This window comes from Monodelphis domestica, chromosome 4 (genome assembly GCF_027887165.1).
Source record: "Monodelphis domestica isolate mMonDom1 chromosome 4, mMonDom1.pri, whole genome shotgun sequence".
Lineage (NCBI taxonomy): Eukaryota > Metazoa > Chordata > Mammalia > Didelphimorphia > Didelphidae > Monodelphis > Monodelphis domestica.
In genome coordinates this window covers 454,138,733-454,158,920 of record NC_077230.1, presented here as the reverse complement: position 1 = coordinate 454,158,920, position 20,188 = coordinate 454,138,733, and the positions used below count along the sequence as shown (strand labels likewise).

At 46.3% G+C, this 20,188-nt stretch overlaps 1 protein-coding gene across 2 annotated transcripts; it reads right to left on the bottom strand.

Moving 5' to 3' along the window:
- Nucleotides 1-3,066: 3,066 nt before the first annotated feature.
- On the bottom strand, nucleotides 3,067-19,804 carry LOC103097246 (carcinoembryonic antigen-related cell adhesion molecule 3). 2 transcript variants are annotated; one of them, XM_007506330.3, is made up of 7 exons: nucleotides 19,526-19,804; nucleotides 16,025-16,384; nucleotides 12,190-12,301; nucleotides 9,719-9,786; nucleotides 7,396-7,457; nucleotides 4,922-4,975; nucleotides 3,067-4,224 (listed from the first exon to the last, which is right to left on the bottom strand). In XM_007506330.3, the coding sequence occupies exons 1-7, from the start codon at nucleotides 19,587-19,589 to the stop codon at nucleotides 4,132-4,134; spliced, it is 813 nt and encodes a 270-aa protein (XP_007506392.2). In that variant the 5' UTR covers nucleotides 19,590-19,804; the 3' UTR covers nucleotides 3,067-4,131. The 2 variants fall into 2 exon arrangements, with proteins under 2 accessions (XP_007506392.2, XP_007506393.2); XM_007506331.3 differs by lacking the exon at nucleotides 7,396-7,457 and having other exon boundaries at nucleotides 19,526-19,800.
- Nucleotides 19,805-20,188: the final 384 nt, after the last annotated feature.

The following is a 20,188-nucleotide window of genomic DNA, read 5'->3' as shown; positions in this document are numbered from 1 at the left end:
ATCTTAGAATCAATACTGTGTGTTGGTTCTAAGGCAGAAGCATGAAAAGGGCTGGGCAATGGGGTTAAGTGACTTGCCCAGGGTCACACAGCCAGGAAGTATCTGAGGTCAGATTTGAACCCAGAACTCCTGGTCTCTAGGCCTGGCTCTCAATCCACTGATAGTTGAGTGTCCCTAACACTGATGCTCTCTTAAATCTGACAGCATATTTCTCTGCCCTTGTCTTCCCTAGCTTTCCTGAAGCCCATCCATCACTCCCTATTCCCACTTTGCCTCTGTCCTGTTCTCTCCTGCTTCTCCAACCTTTATGAATGCTCTTCCCTGGTCTCCATCATGCATCACAGTCTTCCTGGAGGCTCCTGAGTGAGTGTGTCTGTCCTCCAGGGCTCTCCTCCGACCCCTCCTCTTCTCTCTCTTTTATAGCCTTTGCTGAACTCACCAGCATCCTCCACATTGACTCTCATCAGGCCAGAGACTCCTCGTTTCAGCATCCGGGGCCTCATTAGCAGCACCTCCACCAGGATGCCCTCTTTCACACTGAATCTTTGTCTCCCATCTGCTCCTGAAGGTACCACGGTCCTCCCAGTCATCCAGGCTCAAACCCACAAGATGCCCCTTAACTTTCCAGCCCATTCATGTGCCTAAATTGGGTCAGCTGTTTCCCAGTCAAGGGGTATCTAATTTGTTCCCAATTCTTTGCTACCACAAAAAGGGCTATTAGAAATATATTGGGGACAGCTGGGTGGCTCAGGGAATTGAGAACCAAGCCTAGAGTCCTGGATTCAAATGTGGCCTCAGATACTTCCCAGCTATGTGACCCTGGGCAAGTCACTTAACCCCTATTGCCTGGCCTTTACCAATCTTCTACCTCACAGGATTGACTCTAAGATGGAAGGGAGGGGTTTAAAATATATTGGGGGCAGCTGGGTGGCTCATGGGATTGAGAGCCAGGTCTAGAGATGGGAGGTCTTGGGTTCAAATATGACCTCAGATACTTCCCAGCTGTGTGATCCTGGGCAAGTCACTTAACCCCCATTGCCTAGCCCTTACTGCTCTTCTGCCTCACAGTATTGACTCTAAGATAGAACGGAAGGGTTTAAAATATATTGGGGGCAGCTGGGTGGCTCATGGGATTGAGAGCCAGGTCTAGAGATGGGAGGTCCTAGGTTCAAATCACTTCACCCTATTTGTCTCAGTTTCCTCATCTGTCAAATGAGCTGGAGGAAGGAGATGATCAACCACTCCAGGATCTTGGCCAAGAAAACCCCAAATGGGGTCACGAAGAGTCGGACAAGACTGAAAACTTAGACTTAATAACAACAAAAATGTCAAATGATGATACAGAAGTTGCAGCATATACTCAAATGCTTCTACAATGTACAGAATTCATGTATAAAGATTTTCAAGTGGGAACTTTGGACTTACCGGCATTGTCATAAGTTTTTCCAGTAAGTTGATTCTTGCAAACCGCATGTTAATTTATTATATGATGTAATATGTGTTATCAAATGAGATTACTATTATATATCGAGAGAAATACCTGATGGAATGGGAGAGTATCAAAGGATGCTTTACTGAAACATTAAACTGTAGAATAAATGCATCTGTATTTTAAAAATATTAAATAGACCCAACAAGCAAGAAAACATTTCTTTGTACTTCTGTTTCATTAACTAATGATAATATTTATTTGGTATTAAAAAGGGGAACAAAACTCAAAAAGAAGAAAAAGTTATCTCATTTATACCCAGTATTTTCAGCCCCAGAGGGGGAAAACAACTAAATGGATTTTTTTTTTAAACTTGGAGATAGTGGGGCAGCTGGGTGACTCAGTGGATTGAGAGCAAGGCCCAGGTCCTGGATTCAAATCTGACCTCAGACACTTCTCAGCTGTGTGACCCTGGGCAAGTCACTTAACCCCCATTGCCTAGTCCTTACTGGTCTTCTGCCTTAGAACTAATACATAATATTGATTCTAAGACAAAAGAGAAGTGCTTAAAAAAGAGTTGAAGATAGGGACAGCTCAGTGACAGTGGATAAAGATGGAGGCCTAGAGATGGAAGGTTCTGGGTTCAAATATGACTTCAGATGTGTGATCTTGGGCAAGTCACTTACCACCAGTTGCCTAACCCGTATTGTTTTTTTGCCTTAGAACTGATACTTAGTGTTGATTCTAATATGGAAGGTAGGGATATTTTTTTTTAAACCCTTACCTTCCGTCTTGGAGTCAATACTGTGTATTGGCTCCAAGGCAGAAGAGTGGTAAGGGCTAGGCAATGGGGGTCAAGTGACTTGCCCAGGGTCACACAGCTGGGAAGTGGCTGAAACCAGATTTGAACCTAGGACCTCCCGTCTCTAGAACTGGTTCTCAATCCACTGTGCTACCCAGCTGCCCCCCCGTAGGGATATTTTTATAGATGGAGATATGTAGTAAAAAAGTTGTAGATGTATTTTCAAATGAATTTAAATGATCCTAAAGTAATATTAGAATAAAAAGTTTGTTCCTAGTGAAAATAATTTTCGTATTTGTACGAAGAAGTTTTCCATTTAAATCTGGTCATGACATTACAACAAAGTAGGATTGGGAAAGGAATTCTGGGATTGGCAAGGGCAGAAGATAAGAAATGAGATGACAGAAATAAGTTGATGAGTTGGGTACTAGATTAGAGAAATGGCTCAAGGGTCATAGTTCTAAAACTCCAGGAGACCAACCAGGATGCCTCTTCTCATGCAAAGCTTACTTGTCAATGTTAACTTCACCACATTCCACTAAAGAACTGAGAAAGTCCATTCTTCAGCCCTACTAGCTAACAGGAACATTCAGTTCCACAATTATAAACTACTTGTTGCACTTGTTAAAATGTCTCCATTTTACCTGAATCATTCCCCCTGGGTTTACCAGTGGTATGCAAAAAATGTTTGATTTCTTTCTAAAAATGCAGTGTACAAATTGTAAGCATCTGGAACCAATCCACAGTATTGATTCTAAGACAGAAGGTCAGGGTTTAAAAAAAATCATAGGCATCATTAAAGTAAGGCAAGTAAAAAAAAGATCTTTGCAAAGGATTCGGAAATTAACAAGATGAAATTTAATAGGTAGAAATGTAAAGTCCTGTCCTTGGGCTTAAAAAGAAAATAAACAAGACAAATAACAGGTAGGAGAGCATTATATTAACAGCAAGTCATATGAAAAAAGACTTAAAAGGGTTCAGGCAGCCAATATGAAACCACCAGAGTGAGTTTTTTCAGGCACAAGAAGAAGATCTGACATAACAATCTTTGCCCCCATTGGATCCTGACCTCACCCCTCCTCATCTCTTCCTCTCGGAATCCCAAGTTCCTTTTCAGGCTCTGCTCAGGGGGTATTTCCTGATTCACTTCCCCCTTCCTTTCCCCCCTCCCCCAACCTCAGTTAGCCTGGATTTTCTCCCTCCCCCACCCCCATTACCTTGTATTTACTGTATTTTATTTTTGCTTATATATGTACATTTTATGTGCCTCCCACTCACTCAAGAAAAGGTAAGTTTCCTAAGGGCAGGGACTCTTCTTTTTTTTTTCTCTTTAGCTCCAATACCCAAGTACCTATCATGCATCTGTCACATAGTAGGTACTTTAATGATTATTGAATGAAATAAAATTAATGTCATCCTTGGCTGAATGAATAAAAAATAAGGTGCCTAGAAAAAGAGAGATAAGCATCTACACAGATCACATCATATTTGGAACCTAGATTCTAGAATGCCAGAGCTGGCAGGGACCTCAGAATCCAGACTATCAGGGCTGGGGAGGGAGTAGGCAGCCCTTTGAATCTAGAACATTATAGAACCTAGAACATCATAGTTCCCATGGAGCTTTCACATTCTCTTTTCTGGGGCTCCTCCTAGTCCTGCCATGCCATATCTCCCCTTCTCTGATGCCCTAATTCTACAAAGTCCCTGTTGCCCCTGGACAATGACCTCTAAATCTGAAGCCCAAGGCTGTGGCAGGATCCCCCTGCCACAGTGGGAGCAGGTGCCCCTTGGGGATCAGGTTGAGGCTCTCCCAAGGTTTTCTGAGTGATTGCTCTGGTCTGCCACAGGGTGAGGGCTTGCTGTCTCCTTGGAACGTCCCTGGAAAAACAGGACAGACTCATCATCTCCGGGGGTTCCCTTCTCTCTCAGAGGCCTGGACTGTTGGCCAGATCATGACTTCATCATAAACATCCATTTTGTTGATGTCCAATGCCTATGAAGGAAGGAGAGGTACCTGAGGCTGGTAGCGGAAAGATCCAGGCTGGAGCCTCTGTTGTGTTGATTACTCCTTTTGTAACTATGGACAAATCAGTAAACTCTCTCCAGCTCAGTTTCCTCTAGTACCTTCTGCCTCTCTGGTTAGAGGGTAGAACAGTGAGCTCCTCCCCAAACTTCCATAGAAGGAGGCAGCCCAGGCCAGCCATCTGTTCATTTCCCATTCAACTGTACTCCTTGAATCCACTCCCCTTCATCATGACTCTCTCCCCCAATCCAGTGCGTTGTCTTCCCTCATTAGATTTTAAGCTCCCTGAGGTCAGACTTTTTATTTTTCATATGTGTATCCCAGCTGGCACAGTGCCAGGCATAGAGTAGATGCCTTAAAATCTGAGCAGAAATCTTTGAAAAAGGGCATCTGGATGGCTCACTAGACAGTCGTGCCTGGGGATGTGAAGGTCCTGGGTTCAAATCTGCCCTTAGATACTTCCTAGCTGGATGACCCTGATCAAGTCACTTAACTTAACTCCAATTGCTTAGCCCTTACCATTCTTTTCCCTTGGAACTGATGTTTAGTGTTGATTCTAAAACAGAAAGTAAGGATGTTTGGATTTTTTAAAAAATGTTTGTTGACTGACAAAGTAAAAAGCTAGGGTTGAACTATAAGATCCTTGACTTTCTCACACCCATGGTACCTGGTCGGGGATCTCCAATATCCCTCGAGAGGAGATGGATGACAAGCCTTCTCCCTGTGAAAAAAAAGAAGAGATGTGGGTAGTTCTGCCCTCCCTCCATCCCTTTATCTCACCAAGGCTTCAGGAATGGAGAAGGAAAAGTTAGCACCAAGGAGCACCAATGTGACAGTGGACAGACAGTGTGGCATGGTGGAAGGAGCACTGGCTCTTTAGTCAGAGAATCTGAGTTCAAATCTCACCTCTGTTGTTGCCTGTGTAGTATTAGGCAAGTCACTCAATCTCTCTGGGCCTTAGTTTCCTGAGATGTAAAATGCCAGAGACAAACTAGAATTTGGGGATTGCTTGACTCTTTTGGTGTCATGGATGCCTTTGAATCTATTGAAATCTGCAGCCCTCTTTCCAGAATTGTACTTTTAAATTTATAAAAGAAGATATATGAGCTTGCAAAGGAAATCAATGATATCAAAATACAGTTCTCCAAGAAGAAGTTTATGGATCCCAGGTTAAGAACCCTTGGGATGAATTCTGAACTCTGGATTCAATGTAAGGGCTAGCGAAAGCAAGATGGCGGCTCCCTCCTTGTAGAAGGGTGGCGGAGGAGGCTGGTGGGATTCGACTTTCCTATAACTCTGGGCGCTGTTCAAAGGACTCCGCTTAAGCTCAACTTTTCACTTAGTACAGTGCCTGGCGCTTAGTAGGTGCTATATAAAAGCCTATTCCCTTTCCCCTGGCCTCCTGAAATGACTTTCTATCAGAATATGCCTTCATGTTAGTGGAGAGACAACATTAATATATGCATAAATACACGCCCAAACACATACATATAATATTTTATACATGTACAGTGATTCACCCTCATAGAAGCATATATAAAATATACGTAGAGATATATGTACGTGTTGTGGGCTTTTAAATGTATACATGTTGTATATGCATATATTTGTTGTCATTCAGTCATTTCAGTTGGGTCTGACTCTTCAGGACTTCATTTGGGGTTTTCTTGGCAGAAACGCTGGAGTGGTTTGCCATTTCAGTCTCCAGCTCATTTTACAGATGGGGAAACTGAGGCAAACCAGGTGAGGTGACTTACCCCAGGTCATACAGCTCATAAGTATCTGAGGCTAGATATGAAGTCAGGTTTTCCTGACTCCGGTCCTTCTAACTGCTCTGACACAATATATTTACCCCCTCTAAATGGGTTCATATAGTCATTCTCCCTAAATTAGCATATCGGATAGGGTGCTGGGCATAGAGTCAGGAAGATCATCATCTAGCCCCAAACACTTGCTAGTTGTGTGACTCTGGGCAAGTCACTTAACCTAGTTTGCCTCAGTTTCTTCATCTGTCAAAAGAGCCTCCAGTATCTCTGCCAAGAAAACCCACAAAGAGTTGGACACGACTGAAACTACTCAACAACAGTAACAAATAATTGCATATGCATAGATTTATGTTTAGGCCATTAGAATGTAAGTTCTTCGAAGGAGGGAACTGTTTTGATTTTGTCCTTGTATTCCCAGCCCCTAGCACAGTGTCTGAAAGAGAGGAGTCACTTAAATGTTTATTGATTGGTTGCCTGGCTCTGGAAGAAGCAGTGGGCATTATTGAACCCCACCCCAAGCTATGGCTATGAGTGAAGATACTGTATACAGTTCGTAGGTCTGTCTGGTTGCTTGTACAAAAGAGTTTTCATGTGCTTGGGACTCTGTGACATACAGATGCTCCATGGGTGAGGAGGGTGATTTCCTAGTGGGGGACAGGAGAGAGGGGTAGAGCTATTCTGTTTGGATAAATCATCACCAATTTATCTGAGGGAAAAGTAAGGAGGGGCAGTTGGAAAATACCTCTGACTTTCCTACTTGTTGCCCATGAGACCTTGGGCAAGTCACTTAAACATTTTTGGACCTCAGTTTTCTCAATGGTAAAATAAGGTGATTGTATAAGATGACTTCCAGCTCCCTCCCACACCTGACATTCCCTATTCTAAGGTCTGTCTCAGCTCTGAAAACCTCTGTTCCAGGGTCCTTCCTATCTCCTTTATTCTCTCTTTAAGATCCCTCCTAGCTCTGCTCTTTCCTATTTTAAATCCAGCTCCAACAATGTTATGCTCTGAGCACCCTCCCAGCTCAACATTCTAGCAGCAATGGTGAACCTTTTAGAACCCAGATACCCTAACTACAAACCTCACACTGCATGTACAGGGGAGGGAGGAAGCACTCCCATTGGACCGCAGGGCAGAGGGACAGGTCATGTGAGAAATGCCCTCAGACAAACGTGGAGAGAGGGAAGGGATCAGTCCCTCTGGCACACGTGCCATAGGTTTGCCAACATGATTTAGAGTCTTTGGATCTTTTTTCAATAAGGACATTTTGCTCTAAGAGGCCTAAGTTGGAGAAGCTATGCCAGAGAGGAAGGGAGAGGAAGAATTGAGCCCAGCCAGGGACCTGGGGCTATGAATGGGGAAGGGGTATTCTCACCTGGGCTGTTAGGGTCATGCCTCGATGCCACTGATGATTTTCATACACGATATCTTCTCCACCTGGAGGGAGAGAAATCCAGACAGGAAGTCCTCTCTGAACCTCAAGGACCAGAACTATCTCTGTCTCTCTCTCTCCAAGGTGAAATGTAAATTGCTAAAGGGGGAGAAGACCCCAGGGAGCAAGACCACTGGGCACATGTCCTCGGTTCTAGGCTAGTAGAGAAGGGAGGAAACATATCTGAGATATGACAGTAGTCACAGAGACTAGCAACTGTGTCTCTTTATCAACAATGGCAATGAGTCTGAGAGGAAGGCTGATATGGTGGTACAGAACTGGTCTCAGGGTCAGGAATACTAGGTTTGAGTCTTGCTTTAGAGGCATCCTGGCTGTGTGACCTTGTGCAAGTCATTGTATGATTTAGCCTCTTGAACCCTTGCACATATCCCGATTGTGGAATATGTAGTCCAAGGTTCCAGAGTCTAATTCATACATCATCTAACATCTGAGAAATCCAACAACTCTCTAAGCTCCTCAATTGTCGAGCAGCCTGTGTTGGCAGAGGGACTTTCCCTTGCTTAGGCCATTGATGAAATCATAAATCCACATTTAAAAAAGGATGATAATAATTCAATTCCCGTACCATTTTAAGGTTACAGAATATCTCATAGACATAGTTTTTGCTTCTCTGAAGTAGCAAGAAGGAGGACTGATAACTCAAGGACAAGATCACAGAGTCCCAGAACTGGGAGGAGGAACACCCTAGATATCAGAATCAACATCCGCAAAAGATTTTGTCGGGCTCAAGCATGGTGCTGAAGCAAGTAAAGCAAAAAGTCACAGGGATAAATGAGAAGTCTTGCACTTAGGTACAATCTATTTTTCAAGAGAAAAATGGAGAGGGACAGCTAGGTGGCTCAGTGGGTAGAGAGCCAGGCCTGAATGTGGGAGGTCCTGAGTTCAAATGTGGCCTTAAACGCTTCCTCTCTGTGTGACCCTGGGCAAGTCACTTAACTCCCATTGCCTAGCCCTTACCTCTCTTCTGCCTTAGAACCTATACTTAGCATCAATTCAAAAACAGAACCTAAGAGTTGAAAAACTATAGAAGGATAGTGGGTTGTCTAAAAAAGATAGAGAGGCTTCAAGTCATCAAGGTATTATGGTCGTCAACAAATATGAATGGTATCTTGGGTTTCGTTAGGAGAGGCAGATCTTCCAGGAATAAGGGGGGAAAGAACTCCATTCTATGTACTCTGATCCAGTCACATCATGCGCTTCTGTGTGTTCCTCTTCACTATTAGACTGGAAGCTCCTTGAGGTCAGGGACTTCCTTTTCCATATTTTTATGTCCAGCCCTTAGCACAGTGCCTGGCCCATAGTAGGGGCTTAATGTGTGTTTATTGGCTGACTCCCTGACTCTGTTCCATTCTAGCTACTCTAGTTTAGGAAGGACATGAGACGTTCCAGTGGATGACAAAGAGTCGAGAGTCCATGGCATGTGAGGATTGGTTGAAGGAAATGGAGATGCTTAAACTAAAAGCGAAGATTAGGGGTGGATGCATGAGGGTAGCTCCAGGGCTGTCATACGGGAAAGGGATTAGACCTGACGGCTTTGATCCCCAAGGAAGATGCCCAGCAGCAGATTGAGGCAAGAGGTCAAGCAACAACTTCCTACTGCTGAGAGTCATCCACAGTGGAATGGGCGACCGGGGGCCATGCGAGGTACCCCTGGCTTGGAGGTCTTCTCGTCAAGGCTGGAGGACCATTTGTCAGGGCATGCTAGAGTTCCTTTCCCGTATGGGCCAGACTAAATGACCACTGAGGCCCTTTCTGCCTCGATTATTCAGTGATAAGTCACATTTTCACTGATGCATCTTGGATAAAGAGGGAAGCCAGGAAGACTCAACTCCATTACGTGTTGGATGAACCCCTCTTGCAGTGAACTTGTCCTGGGGGTACATGGAAGAGAATCCACAGGAAGCTGTAGGAAACACCCCCATCCATGAGGACTTGGAATAGCTGCATTAAGCCAGCCGTAAATACCTTCACTGGGGGAGTATTCTCCAATGGCCCATGAATTCGCCCCCAGGTGAGTTCAAGGAAGACAGGACGTGTATGAGCATCTCCATCTTATGGCCAATGAAACCAAGGCTCAGAGAGCTTTGTGACTTGTCCAGAGCCTCACAGTGAACATTAGAGCTGGGACTCCGTATTAGAGTCCTGACTCTAATGAGAGTGTTCCTCCCACTAAGCCACACTGCTTACTCTTAGTTGAGGAAGGGGCAGCCCCGACAGACCTTTCCTTCCCAATCTCAAAACTCACCATGATTCTGATTTATAGGATGATTCCTTCGTCTTCTGATAGAATCTCTTCTTATGGTCCGCGCAGACCTGAGGATGCAGAAGGAAGTAGAGGATTGACGCCAGTATGGGAAAAACCCAACGCTTCAATCCCCCCTGCACTTCCCTCCCCAGGCCAGTGGGTCACTTAGAGATCTTATCAGTGCCAACGATGGCTTGGCAATGGGCCAGGCCAAAGCTGGGAGAGGCAGATCTCCTGGGGGGAGCGTGTGACTGAGAAAGCCAGTGGGCATCAGAGCAGTGGGCAGTAGGAGGAATTTCGAATGGGGGTAGAATTCTAGGGAGTCTGGGAGCAGGGATTGCCAAAAGAAGAGTGGCCAACGGGGAATGTCCTGGATGGACTACTGCAGGGAGGAGGAGGAGGCCCGAGAGGATTCATTTGAGAGGGGACTGACAATTGCCAGCATGGAAACCAGGTGGGCATCCACAACTAAGGCACTGGGATTGTTGGGTAAGAAGCCGTCATTAGCAGATATGAAGAAGGAGCCAAGACAGAAAAGGCACCACAGCAGGAATACAGAGGAAGCAGGCCATTCTTCACTTTATTTCTCTCAAGAATGTTTCTCTAGTGGAAGTGATGAACATGGAAATAGGTGTTGCGTGATAACACATGTGCAACCTGGATCATGTTTTCTGCATGGGATGGGAGGGAGGAGAGAATGCGTGTTGTAAAATGTCAGAAAATGGATATTAAAATCCTATCAATGTGTAATCTGGGGTGGGGGAAGAAGTAAAAAATAAAGAAATGAACAACAGAAAATTATTAATGAGGAGGTTTCGGAGAAACCTGAGAAGACCTGCATGAACTGATACAGACTAAAGTAAGTAACGCCAGGAGACCCATTTTACAATAACAATATTGTGAAGACAAACAACTTTGCAAGATGTTGCAGCTCTCCTGGATGACGGGAACAACCATGATTCTCGTGGGCCCATAATGCAAGCTACTTCTTGCCTGCTGACAGACTCAAGGAGGCATGTGTGCTTGCCTATGCTCGTTTGTTACAAAGACTTTTTTTCATTGTGGAATAAAGGGAGGAGATAGTGTTGCAAAACAACAACAACAACAACGACCACGACGAGGAAGAGGGTCATGGAAACATTTTGTTGTTACACAGAAGAGAACAGAAGAAAGTTCAGAAAGAAACAGAGGCAAGGAGGATAGCTTTGAAAGTAACAAGTGGACTTTCTTCACTAGATACTTTTTAAAGAGATCTGTGATTCCCAAGGAAGAGATATGAGAAGATATCCTACTAGCCATTCCTCTGAGAGATATAAGAAGATATCTTTCTAGCCATTCCTCTGCAGAGATTGGGGGGCAAGGGATGGGGTGTCCAATGGAATATAATGGAGGATACCCTTGTCGATTATTTTTCATTTTCTTCAGTATTGATCAGTTTGACTAATTGCTTAAAAAACCCCTGGGGGCAGCTAGGTAGCTCAGTGGATGGAGAGATGGGAGGTCCCAGGTTCAAATCTGACCAGCTGTATGACCCTGGCCAAGTCACTTGACCCCCATTGCCCAGTCCTTACCACTCTTCTGCCTTGGAGCCAATATACAGTATTGACTCCAAGGTGGAAGGTGAAGGTTTAAAAAAAGAATAAAAACCAGCTTGGGGGGGAGGGGAGGCTGGCATTTAGGGCCAAGACTCCAGTCCTCAGGAGAAGCGGAGTGGAGGGAGGATAGGCCAAGGACCAGGTTCTAGGTTCTAAGGTCAAAACTACAGCTGAGGGGCAAAATGGCCGAAATTGGATGTAGAGTCAGGAAGATCTCCCTTACAGACTAAAGAGAGCTGTCCCATTGGGGAGCCTATGGGGAATGGGGGGAGCCAAGGAAAAGGGCTGGGGTTCAGGGCGGGATGGGCGAGAGCCAGGTGAGGCATCGAGCTCCCAGCAAATGGGTGCCAGGGCAGGACACTTCCTAGCTGTGTGACCCTGGGCAAATCACTTAACCCCCATTGCCTAGCCCTTACCTCTCTTCTGCCTTGGATCAATGCATAGCATTGATTCTAAGACAAAAGGTAAGAGAAAGAAAGAAAGAAAGAAAGAAAGAAAGAAAGAAAGAAAGAAAGAAAGAAAGAAAGAAAGAAAGAAAGAAAGAAAGAAAGAAAGAAAGAAAGAAAGAAAGAAAGAAAGAAAGAAAGAAAGAAAGAAAGAAAGAAAGAAAGAAAGAAAGAAAGAAAGAAAGAAAGAAAGAAAGAAAGGAAGGAAGGAAGGAAGGAAGGAAGGAAGGAAGGAAGGAAGGAAGGAAGGAAGGAAGGAAGGAAGGAAGGAAGGAAGGAAGGAAGGAAGGAAGGAAAGAAGGTGACTTGGGGCAACAAACAAGATGGAGCTTGTCCTTCACCCTTGGCTGTCCAGTTGGGAGCCCCCGGAGCCTTTGCCACCAGGGGTCTTGCATTGCCCACGTTACTCCATTTTCTGGGGAGTCCTTACCCTCGAGTCCGCTTAAAGAGGAAGTAGCCCAGGACGCCCAGGACGACCCCACCAGCCAGCGCTCCCAGGACAATACTGGCAACCAGCCCAATGTGGGAGAGCATGGGAGAATCTGCCAAGAGAAGAGAGGGGCAGCCTGAGACTGGAGCTCCAAGACCAGAGACCCTGACGCAAGAACTCATGGCGCCCAACCCCTGAGGCCCAAAGAGAGGAAGGGACCCACCCAAGGTCTCACATCAAGTCCAATCAAGCGGAGACTCGAACCCAGGTGTCTGGAGAAGGCTTTGTTCTCAGTCTTGTGGGGATCGAAGGCTGAGGCCTTGACCCAGAGGAACTCATGGGAAGGGGAGGAAAGGCAGGGCTGCAGATAACTAGGTGCAAGGCCCTCGATAAGAGCTGTGGGCGAGCCCCTGGGAGTATCAGTTCAGAGCAGAGAGAGTTCCCAGTGAGAAAGTGCCAGGAGTGAGGCTCCCAGAGGCTGAAGGTCTTCAGATGGGCTTTGAATGGCAGGCAAAGGAGCCCTGCCAGGGGGCTTCAGTGGTGCTTCCCGGAGAACGTGGCATCTGGCTTGGCCCTTGAAGAGCCCAGGAGGTCAGGGAAAGAGAGAAGTGCGTGAAAGGGGGCTGAGGAGGGCCTGAGCCCTTTTCTGTCCAGTAAGAGTGGCTGAAAGACAGGGCGTAAGAAGAGGTTTAGTGGACACAGGAGGGAACTTAGAATCAGGAAGACCTGGGTTCAAATCCCACCGGAGACACTTTTACTAGTAAATTTTTTGCTGAGTAAATGCTTCTTGACTGACTACTAACTGGGTAACCTTAGCAAGTCAGCCAAACCTCTCTGTGCCTCATTTCCCCCATCAGGAAAATGGAGCTATTGGGCTCCAAGGTCTTGGAGGCCCTTTTCAGCTCTAAATCTCTAATCCCATGACTTCTGCCCCAAGACGGGGTTAGAGGGTAGGGGGAATGCCACATCAAGGAGGCAGCAGGAAGGAAGCAGAGAAGGGAGGTCCGAGATGAAGGGAAAACCTGTGGTGGAATACAGGCTACATCCATCGGGCCAGGAGAGGAGCAGCAGACGTGGGGAAACTGAGGGGAAAAACAGTGCCTACACAAAGATTACAGCCCTGGGGACAATCCCCATCTGCCCCACACTCGTAAAATCTGTGGATCAAAATAACAGGCTGAAGGTGGCCAGAGGTCTCTAAGCAGAGTCTGGAGGGAGAGAAATCTAGGACGCTCCTTCTCTCCAGTTTACTCCAGTTTGAGGGAGTTGTCTGGACAACTCTGAATGGAAGTGACTTGCCCAAGGTCACACAGTCAGGGTGTTTCAGAGGTAGGAGTCAAAGTCCAATTCTGTATGGACCTGGCTTCCTTTCTTGGACAGATACTCTTGCCTTCCTTTACCTTCCATTTCCCACCTTGAAATTTTGGGTTAAACGACCCTAGGTCAGACATTCTTTATCCTGAGGTCCCAATCCATAGTCTAAGTCTGGCTTTCGATGCATGGAAAGCTGTCCTAACTTGGATGTTTTCCAAGATTCTTCTCATCTCTGACATTAAAAATCTCAACCCTTACCTTCAATCAATTTCCTTCAATCAATTACCTTACCTATCAATCCTGAGACAGAAGAGCAGCAAGGGCTAGGCAATCAGGGCTAAGGGACTTGTCCAAGATCACACAGCTAGGAAGGATCTGGAATCAGATTTGAACCCAGGTCCTCCCGACTCCAAGCCTGGCTCTCTATCTGCTATGCCAAGATAGTGACCCCCATCTCTCACGTTCTATACTCTAAGGTCCCTCCAAGACAGCACTTTGTCCTAAGAACTGTGGGAGGATACCAGGGAAGAGAGGGGAGAAGGACTTGCCTGCAGGGTGCTTTCAATCTGATGGAGGCAGTCATCCTCCAGAGAGGAGGAGACGTCCTGTCTTCTACTCCTCCTTCACCTCTGCCACTCTCAGTGACCTCATTTCCTCTCCTAGGATTGTCTTCATCCTCTACCCTAAGGAAATGGCATCCCTCCACTCATCAGAGTTAGTGCCTGAGACAAAGCCCCAACTACCTGTACACCACCCCCCCAGGTGGTATAGTGGATAGAGTGATGAGCTTATAGGCCAAAGACCTGAGTTCAAATCCTGTCTCAGACTTGGAGTTAACTGTGTGACCCTGAACAAATCATTTTGCCTCAGTTTCCTCATCTATAAAAATGGGGATAATAGTACCTTCATTCCTTTCCTACTTTCCAAATGCAACAATATTTGTAAAGTACTCCATAAATGCTGGTTAGTATTATTATCTACGAGGCTATGATTATCCCGCCTCTGTCATTCTTTGTTTTTTTTTGTTTTAAATTAACCCTTACCTTTCATCTTAGAATACTTTGTATTGGTTCCAAGGCAGAAGAGTGGTAAGGGCTAGGCAATGGGGGTTAAGTGACTTGCCCAGGGTCACACAGCTAGGAAATGTCTGAGGCCAGATTTGAATCCAGGACCTCCTACCTCTGGGCCTGGCTCTCCATCCACTGAGTGACCTAGCTGCCCCCTTCATTCTGTTTTTGTTTTGATGGTCTACATCTCTGAGCAGGAGCCTTAGAGTCCTGAACGTAGGAATTAGAAAGTCCTGCTTCAGAGCCACATCTTCACCTTTGTGCCTCAGTTGCTTCATCTCCAAAATTAAAGGGTTGGATCTGGTGGCCCCTCTAAATCTATGATTCAATGATTCTCAAAGTTCCTGGTCTTGCCCACATCCCATTGGGAGTCTTGGGACAGGTATGGCCCCGGGTCTGGTTGAGGCCAACGGAAAACTGAGAAACTGCAGGGTGACAAGCCCCAAGGCCCACTCCCATCCCAGCTTCCCCGAGAGCATGCCTCCACTGGGCCTTCCTGCTCTAGCTGCCCCGATGCCTTCTGCCTGCATTTGCCTTCTATTGGCCTGTCGCCATGAAGACAAGAGATACTCCTCTTCTAAAATCGGAAATGGAGGAGGCAAATCTCCAACTTCGCACCCTTCGACGTCCTGGGCTCATTGGCATCCCTTCCTGCTGCAGCTGGGAAGGAGGTCCTCTAAGGCACCCCTGCCGAGTGCCCGAGACACAGTAGATGCTTAACAAATGTTGTTGTTGTTTTTAAACTGAGGAACAAAGAGGACCAAGAAAGAGAACCCCTCCATCTTTTCTTTCTTTCTTTTTAAACCCTTATCTTCCATCTTGGAAGCAATACTATGTTTTGGTTCCAAGGCAGAAGAGTGGGAAGGGCTGGGCAATGGGGGTGAAGTGACTTGCCCAGGGTCACACAGCTGGGAAGTGTCTGAGGCTGAATTTGAACCCAGATACTTTTTAAAAAAAATAAACCCTTACCTTCCATCTTGGAATCAATACTATGTTTTGGTTCCAAGGCAGAAGAGTGGTAAGGGCTAGGCAAGGGGGGTGAAGTGACTTGCCCAGGGTCACCCAGCTGGGAAGTGTCTGAGGTCAGATTTGAACCCAGGACCTCCTACCTCTGGGCCTGGCTCTCAATTCCCCGAGCCACCCAGCTGCACTCCCCTCCATCTTTTCTTAACTCTTGGTCCCATCTTCGGCTGAATCAACCAAGCAATTCATAAACCCTTACTAGGGCCACCAAAGCTGCCAATGAAAACAGCCCTTCCTTCCCTTCAAGGAGTTGCCATTTGATCAGAATCAGCACCCCCAGGAGTTTAGCTTCTCGGTAACCCACAAGACACCTCTCCGGGGCTCCTATTCGGCAATCCACCTCCTCCCCGCAAGCTCCTCCCCCCACAACGGGAGAGGTCTCCGTCTCCAGAAGGAGGGGAAATGCTCCCAAAATGAGCCTTCGTTCTTACCATGGATTTGCAAATGTCCCTGCCCTGACACTGGCTTTGAGTCTTCCGTGGTGACCTGCACGATGTAAGCACCATTATCATTGGAAGTAACATTAATAATAAATAAGGAACCATTCGGGAAAATGCTCTCCCGGCCAGTGTGGTTGAGTCCTTGAGTCTGCTCTCCCGACCGCACTGCGTAGCTGACGATCTTGTTGGACTCCTTGGGCATCTGCCGGAACCAGGAGTAATTCTGAGGCTCCTTCGGGATCCCATGGACAGACAGGGTGATGTTGCTCCCGACCGTCCCGTGGGAAGGAATTGACACTATGCTCAGCTGGGCCAAAGAAGCTAGCTGAAGAGAAGAGCTGAGGATTGTGACTGGGAAGGAAGAGAGAAGGACACGCTCAGCACCATGGGTCCCTCCTAAGCGTGTGCTTGCCCCGTGCCATTCATTCATTCATTCATCCTCTGAAGGGACCAGGGAGAAAGAGATAGTTCGAACTGTACTATTTACATACAGGCCACTAGGTGGTACAGTGGACAGAACACTGAGTCTGCAATCAGGAAGATCTGAGTTCAAATTGGACCTCAGCCATTTTCTAGCTGTTTGGTCCTGGGGAAGTCACTTTACCCTGTTTGCCAATTAAAACACTTTAAAAATTACACGACTGTCATCTTAGATAATCTGGCGTCTATTAAAATGGATACTTGGGATGGACAATTGGGGGCAGAATCATGCCCTGCCCCAGCCCTGAGAAGGGTAAGACCCATCACCTGTCCTAGGGGCATCTCTTCAGGAGCAAACCCTGGGCTACAGCTTTCTCCTAGAATCCACTGTGCTGGGAACTTGTAGTCAGAAGCTGTGGGTTCTAATCCCAGATCTACTACTTACCTGCTGATTTGGAGAGAGCCTAGGCTGGGGACCTGGTCCTAATTAAGAAGGAATTGGGAAGACCAGGGTTCGAATGCTGCCTCTGACATTTACCTTGGGCAAGTCATGGAGACAAGCACTTGGGACTCTGGGCAATTGGCTAGCCATGGATCAGAGGCACATTGGCTTTGGATTCAGAGGGTAAGGGAAGAAGCCTAGTCCACTGACTTGTCCTGAAGCCCAAGCACCTCTCCCTTCTCAGTCTCACTGGGTCTTTGGGCTGGTCCTTCCTTCCCCCTCCTGCCCTGCCCCTTGGCCAGAGATAAAATAAAGGAACCCAGGGTTGCACTGAGCATTGGGGCTGGTGAGGTCATTCATCTGTCCTTATACAGCAGAGGAGACCTTGGCCCAGAAGTGCAGTCATTTGTCCAAGCTTCTTGAAGTAACTGAGGGAGATCTCTGGTTCCTCCGACAGGCTCTGGAGATCCTCCCTCCTTTCCCCTGGTATCCCCTCTCCTCCTCCCCTGCCACCATCCTCCCCTTGAACCCCCAGATCTGAGATCTTCCTCTTCCCCAAACTTCCATCTCCCAGGCTAGCCTCCATCACTGGCACTCCTGCCTGTGCCCTGACCCCCTTGGACATCTCTGAGGCATCCTGCTGGGTGGGACAGCCTGGGGATCTCGCTTCAGAGGACCAGAAAGTGATGGAGAGGGAAGGTGGGAGAGAGTGGGGAGCCCCATAGCGTAAAGCCCCTCCTCCGCCCTGGGACCCTGAGCCCCGAGGAAGCCCTGGAGTGGCCCTGGGCTCCTTATTCATGCGAAATCAAGAGAAATCAATATGAACACAGAACTGGTATCTCAATAATCCCAGATTCCTAGATATCGAAATCTAAAGAATAACACACACAATAGGAATAAGGCTCGGTCCCATTTTATAGTCTTATTTACCTATGAACAATAAGTAAAAACAAACAACCCATATTTATGATTAATCAAGCTATAGAATTAATATTAATTAGTAATCAACATATCATTAATATTAATTCATAATAACAAATATATAGAATTTCACTAGAATTCCCCACTTACAAATACTGAAATAAAGATAATCATACATAAATAGGAATAAGCTCATTTCCTGTTACTTTGCCTATGGATAAGCCCCACACTTCTAAAATCCAACGTTCAATCATCTCATATTCGTCAATATTATCTAAATAGAAATTCATATATGAAACAGCAATGATGTCTTTTTAGTCATGCCAGAGAAACAGGAAGAGGCCCACAGTAATAAATATACCTAAATAGAAATAATCCCATTTGGGATTGTCCTTCTATGGAATCTGGGCCAATCGTGCCTCTATTTCCCCACCTGTAAAATGAGTAGTCAATAGTTTGAGGCCTCTTTTAGACTGTAAGAACCCAGATATCTGGAGCCACGATGGGGATCCTTGATGGGTCTTCTGTTGCCCCCTTCCCTTCTCTTCTCCTTGCTCCCACAAATCAAGAAGACCCGAGTTCACTAGGTCCTCCTGGAGCCTAGAACGCCACCTCCCACAGAGCCTGGAGCCCTCAGTCGACCCCTTCAAAAGCCAAGGGCTGCTTTCCCCCATCCGACCCGTTTGGTCCTCGTGAAGGGGACCCTCCGATTTAGAGGTGACTAGACCCTGGCTTCACTGGTGCAGGGCACTCCCTGTGCTGCCACTGGCAAGGCCATTCTGGACGCCTGATCGTCTTAGGGGGTTGACCCAGGCACCAAGAGGATCACACAAGGAAGCCCTGGAACCCTGTCCTCCTGCCTCTGAGGCCCGTCCCCTCTCGTCTCTGCATGCGTATTGCCCATTACTGGCACATTTTCGCCATATCCGGGAGAGAGAAGAGGAATGAGGCAATTTGGAAATTCCCAAACTCCAAAAAGCAAATGGTAATTTTTTTTACATTAATAGAGGAAAAAATAAAATATTTTTAAAAATTAAATGAACTTTTATTAAATTAAATTAAAACTAAAATAGCTGGCTTCTTTCCTAGATGGGGAAACTGAGGCCAGAGGAGGACTATATCACAGAGCTAATAAATAGCAGGGTGGGAACTCAAATCCAGATTGTTCTTCAGCCCTGATGGATGGGCCTCCAGCTCCTGCCCTGGGAGCCTGGGATTCTTTCATCAGAATCTAACCGGGACTACCACAATGTTTCCAACCAGCTTTGTACTCTCTCTCCTACCCCCGGCTTCTGACACTAGATCTGGGCAGTGTAACTCAGCCAAAACAACCATCCTGGAAAGGGAAGTCCATCAATTATTGCAGGCCTCCCTTCTCCATCCCTGCGATTTCCATGAACAAAACTCCTTCCTATCTGTGGGTGCTTTTCTCTTATTAAAAAGAAAGCTTCTGGAAGGCAGGCAAAGCCATGGGGTTTTGTATTTGTATACTTTATAACATAGAATGTCTATTTATTTTATTACATATATTATCTATCTATAATATAACATATAATAAATGCTATTTCTATCATTCCTTTCTTCCTTAATTGACTCATCCAAAATCCTAAAGATCCCCACTTCTCATTTTACAAATAAGAAAACTGAGGCTCAGGGAAGGGAAGAGCACTCTCCCCTACCTCCGGTCCTGGCCCACGGCTCTGTCTCACCTGTGAATAGGAGTCCCTTCCAACAGCCAGGCCAGCCCTGGGGAAAGTCCCAGAGCATCTCCATGGGTCCACCGTGTTCTCCTTCCCAAGCTGAGATCTCTCTCCTACCGTGGCCACAGAGCAGATGGTCCTCCTCCTCTGCCTCTAGAGGCCCCGTCCTGCCTCTGGCTCACTCCCCCACTTGTCAGATCACATGAGCTCTTTTTTTTTCCTTTTAATTACAACATGAGACTCACATTCTCAGACCTTTCTTTTTTTTTCTCCAATGTCTTTGATTTAATTGGATTCCCCCCAATTATATGTACGAATAATTTTTAACATTTTGGGGGGGGGCTGAGCCCCAAACTCTTTCCCTCTCTCTCTCCTCCCCACTTGCTACAACAGTAAGCAATCTGATATAGATTTTACATTTGCAATTATGTAAAACAATTTTTCCACATTAGTCCTTTTATGGGGAAAAAGAAACCAAAGTCCTCAAATTCCTGCAGTGAGAACCTGGAATTGCTTCTTCCTATTTTAACCCATTCCGTTTAATTGAGCCCACCATGATGCTCCCAAACCCAAACAAGAAAAAAAAATAAAGGGAGCAGCTGGGTAGCTCAATGGATTGAGAGCCAGGCCCAGAGGTGGGATGGCCTGAGTTCAAATTTGACCTCAGACACT